This window comes from Lotus japonicus, chromosome 6 (genome assembly GCF_012489685.1).
Source record: "Lotus japonicus ecotype B-129 chromosome 6, LjGifu_v1.2".
Taxonomy (NCBI): domain Eukaryota; kingdom Viridiplantae; phylum Streptophyta; class Magnoliopsida; order Fabales; family Fabaceae; genus Lotus; species Lotus japonicus.
Window position 1 is genome coordinate 2,031,615 of NC_080046.1, and position 4,371 is coordinate 2,035,985.

The 4,371-nt window shown below is 39.2% G+C and overlaps 1 protein-coding gene across 3 annotated transcripts; it reads right to left on the reverse strand.

Moving 5' to 3' along the window:
* Nucleotides 1–387: 387 nt before the first annotated feature.
* On the reverse strand, nt 388–3,920 carry LOC130724075 (uncharacterized). Of its 3 annotated transcripts, none has more exons than XM_057575244.1 (2): nt 3,814–3,920; nt 388–2,705 (listed from the first exon to the last, which is right to left on the reverse strand). In XM_057575244.1, the coding sequence occupies exon 2, from the start codon at nt 1,947–1,949 to the stop codon at nt 1,005–1,007; it is 945 nt and encodes a 314-aa protein (XP_057431227.1). In that variant the 5' UTR covers nt 1,950–2,705; nt 3,814–3,920; the 3' UTR covers nt 388–1,004. The 3 variants fall into 3 exon arrangements, with proteins under 3 accessions (XP_057431227.1, XP_057431229.1, XP_057431228.1); XM_057575246.1 differs by having other exon boundaries at nt 388–2,692; nt 3,814–3,913; XM_057575245.1 differs by having other exon boundaries at nt 388–2,899; nt 3,814–3,913.
* Between the last annotated feature and the right edge of the window lie 451 nt (nt 3,921–4,371).

Consider the following 4,371-nt stretch of genomic DNA (forward strand, 5'->3'; position numbering starts at 1 on the left):
TGGACTCAGTCGCTAGAAGCTCTGAAGATCCAGAAGTTCTGACAACCAAGAAACACTGAAGGTTCAGATGTTCTGATGGTGTAGAAGACTCTGAAGATCCAGAAGCTGAATAGTGGAAACTCTGAAGTCCAGAAGCAAGAAACTCTGAAGGCCAGTTCTTCCCTCTGAGTTCAGAATCAGAAGATACAATGGTCAGAGGTTCTGTGCTTTCCCTCTGACTCTGATCAACCGGCTTCACAAGTTCCAATATGAAGTATTCCTCTGATCAGAAGTCTCCTAGGTTAAAAGGTCAAGTCGCTATCCAAGTACAAAAGCAAGTGTACCTTCCTGACGACCTACCTAACGTTCTCAGCCACAACAGAAGCTGGATTTTCCAGAACTGCCCTCCAACGGTAGCATTTCCCATGCAACGCTCAACCCTAATCCTTGGAGTATATATAGAGGCTGAAGATTGAAAGAAGCGGCTAAGAAACTAAGTTGAAGCAATACACGCGCAAGACATATTCAAAATATTCTAAGCCTTCTTTCATCTGAAATTCATTGTGTTTACTATTAGCTTTTTAGAAGCTATTTCTTTGTAAACAAGAACTTCATATACAATTGTATAGTTTGCCTTTAGGAGATCAAGGTTGATCGGATCCTAGAGAAGACTAAGAGAGTGAATCTTAGTGAGAGCTAAGTCAGTGTATTGTTAGTCACTTGTAGGTTTCAAGTGCAGTTGTAACAATTATCTGATTAGTGGATTGCCTTCATTCTAAGAAGGAAGAAATCACCTTAACGGGTGGACTGGATTAGCTTGAGGGATTTATCAAGTGAACCAGGATAAAATACTTGTGTGCTTTTCTATCTCTTATCTTTAGCACTTAAGTTCTCGAAAGATTTGTCAAAATCTTTAAGGTGGTAGTTTTGTACTGAAAACGTTATTCAAACCCCCCCTTTCTACCGTTTTTCATACCTTCATGTACTTGTCGTCACAGTTGAAGCAAAGGCCAAGTGCGCGTCGTTCATTCATCTGTGCAGAAGTGAGGCAGATTTGAGGTCCTCTGATGGGTGGGCTGTGGCGTGATGGAGGAAGTGGCCAGAGGTGGGGTGCTGGATGTGGGTTTGCTCGGAGCGGCCGCTGGTGTAGTGCGCGGGAGGTTGTGAATGACCGTGGCTTGTGAGGGGCTGTGGTTAGGGGGGGTGTATTTGAAGGGTTTGAAGGTGGGTGGTTTGTGTTTGGATTCGATAAGCTTGGCAAGCCCAATAGCATGGTGGACCGAGTAAGGTCTGAAGACTTTAAGTTCCTGGAGGATTTCTGGGTTAAGGCCCGAGAGAAAACAATCCAGTATAATGTCTGGTGGTAGCCCAACCACTTGGTTGCACAGCTTCTCAAATTTGGTTTGGTATTCTTGCACAGTGGATGTTTGTTGGAGCTTGAAAAGCTCTTGCTGAGGATTTTCGTAGCAAGAAGGGCCAAAACGTTGTACTAAGGCTCTGTTGAACTCTTCCCAGGTGCTCAACTGTTTGTTGTTGTAGAGCCATTTAAACCAGCTCAACGCCTCTCCACGCATATAGAAGGACATGATACTCAGACGTTGGTCAGGGGGTGTTTTGTGGAAGCGGAAGAACTGTTCCGCGTGGAACAACCAGTCGTTAGGCTCGGAACCATCGAAAGGATTTAGCTGGAGTTTCATGGCGCTTTGAATGGGAGTGGAGTGTGGGTGAGGAGGGGCGGAGGGTGTGTTTAGGGGAGGGTTCATGTAACCAGGCTGAAGTTCCTCGAAGCCGGGCGGTGGTTGCGGTGGGACTCGCGGTGGTGCCTGAGTGGAGAGGTGGGCCATTTGGTCCAATAAGGTGGAGACGGTGGACTCCATGGACGACGAGAGCTGTTGAGCCATGGTGGCAAAACGAGCATCGATGGCGGCCATGAGGGCAGGTGCGAGTTCATCATCAGCTGCAGGTTGCATGATGAAGAATGAAAGCACCAATGATGGATCCTTGATCCAATCGAGGAGGGCACAGAAAGAAAGGACAAAAGATTAAAAACAAACTTTTCTTGAGAATATTCTGATGATTTCATTCAATAGGAATAAAGCTTAAATAGGCACTGTGCACTACAGCTGTTCACAACGGTGGTAGAACCTTCTAGGTTCTTTGGAGATAATGATAAAAAACTTAAACAAGAAAATACATAAAATGCTAAAGATGCTTCAACAATGAACTTGGGCCTAAAGGACGTAGTCCTTCAACTTCACGGGCTGGCTGGTAATTCTTTTGGGCCTATCAGTGTGCTAGCTAACTTTCAAGTTTTTTTTTTTTTTTTGTCTAACTTATTATTCCATCCAGTTTCAGTAGGTTTAAATGCCTTTACATGTTACTTTGTTATTAAGTGAAGATACGAGTTTCCAATAATTTTAGTTTCCTTTGTTATGCTTTATATGATTCAGCCTCATTTCTTTATTTATAATTGTCTCTAGGTAAAAGAATGGCTTCAAACTCAAAGCTTTGGAATATTTTATCAGAAGGTGATGGAAAAAGATGATGAGGAATCTGAATAACTCTGAGAGTTATTGATCATTTACACGATGCTGCATTGGTTTCCAGTGGTTTTACGGAATGGTGTGCCGTTGTAGTGGAAATTTCAACAATGCACAAAGCTGGTCGCTCATCCCCAAAGTCTTCTGCACCATCACCGATCTCTTCTCCTCTCCTGCGGTCATCCGCTGCACATGTAAGATATCTCAAATTTTTTAGCTAATCAAGTGTCTGTTTTTGTGCAATTTGATTTTGAATGCGAAGCAGGTTTTGAGTTGGGCCTCTAGTTAGGAATCATGTCGAGGCCCATGTGTTGGAATTTGAGTTCAGCTTACATGTGCAGTTCTTTAAACATTGTGGTAAGAACGATGATGTTGTTTAGCTACTGAAACAAACAGTGGCAGAACTTCACAAAAAATATTGAAGGGGGCCAAAATAGTCTTAAATATATATAAAATCAATATTTTAATATCAGCAAAATAAAAAATTTATGAAAAAATTAGTTCAAGTACATAGGTGTTTTAATTTATACAAAAGTAATCATTAAAATCACATAAAAACACAACTAACTATATGTAAAGCTTACCTAAAATACCATAATTAAAGCTTAAGATAAGTTTCACAACCGACTGGTTCAAATCCTAAGGCTATATTTGACAAGACTTATTAGCTAGTATAAAACTTATTTGATAGTTTAAAAGCTCTTTTAAAGTGTTTAATAAATGATGAGTTTATTTCAGTAGTTTGATTTTTTTTTATAAACTACTTGAGGTTATCATTTTAATAAAATTTCATCACTACCGGTACCCTTCTATATTTTAGAAAACACTAAAGTCTTATTAACATTCTATAAACTCTCATCTATAAAATTAATCATATTTTTGTAAGGAAAATGTTCTGTACTAAGAGTCTAGCAACTAAAACGCAAATCTCATACTGTCATACTTAATAAATAAAAATGTACAAGCTACTCACATAAAAGAAATATTGTTTTTTATTTTTGGTAAAGTTTGTCACTTAGCTTGTCACGTTACTCTATGAAACAAGCCAAAGTTTCAAACAATCTATATAACATATCATTTAAATAATCAATTGTATGAAGTAGCATATATATAAATGAATTTTTCAGATTGTTTGGAGGAGCCAAGGCTCCTCTATGTCAACTCAAAGTTCCGCCACTGGAAACAAAGGTCTCTCAGCTATAATTTTAATATGGTGGCTTTCTTCTATTTAGACTGCACAATTTTGCTATCTAAAAAACTTGCAGCTGCAGGTAAAAGGGAAGAAGATGCTTACCAGTTAAGTTCGAAGATAAACTTGACACACTTCAGTGACCAAGAAAGCACTGAGAACTCCCACAGAAAATATCCAAGAAATGAAGAAAAAACTCTGAGAAAATTTAGTAGCGGAAATGAGAAGATCATGTAAAGAATGAAGGGATGGTATATATAGACAAAGGGGGAGAAAGCGAAAGGGTGAGACTCATATCAGAATTAGACGCGTGGTTTCTCGCAACGAATTACAACCACAAGTTTGAAACGTTTCGTTTCATGAAATGACATGTCCCTCTTAAATGAAACGTTTTGGGGGGGGGGAGAGTCGTGTGTTTTGAATTTGGTGATTGCTATGGTACCTTAACTCAAATCAATTTATGATACCTAAAATGAGATAATTTAATAATAAAGAAGCATGTACAAGTTATAATTTTGATGTTATTTTATCGTAGTGATGCAACGTTTCATTCTTTGAGACGTGTGATTTATAGATTGTGTTTTTTTAGGCTTTGTTAATCCGTCAATCATGGTCATTTTGCGCGCATCTCAACCGTCATTGTTCATCTCTATAACTAAACCA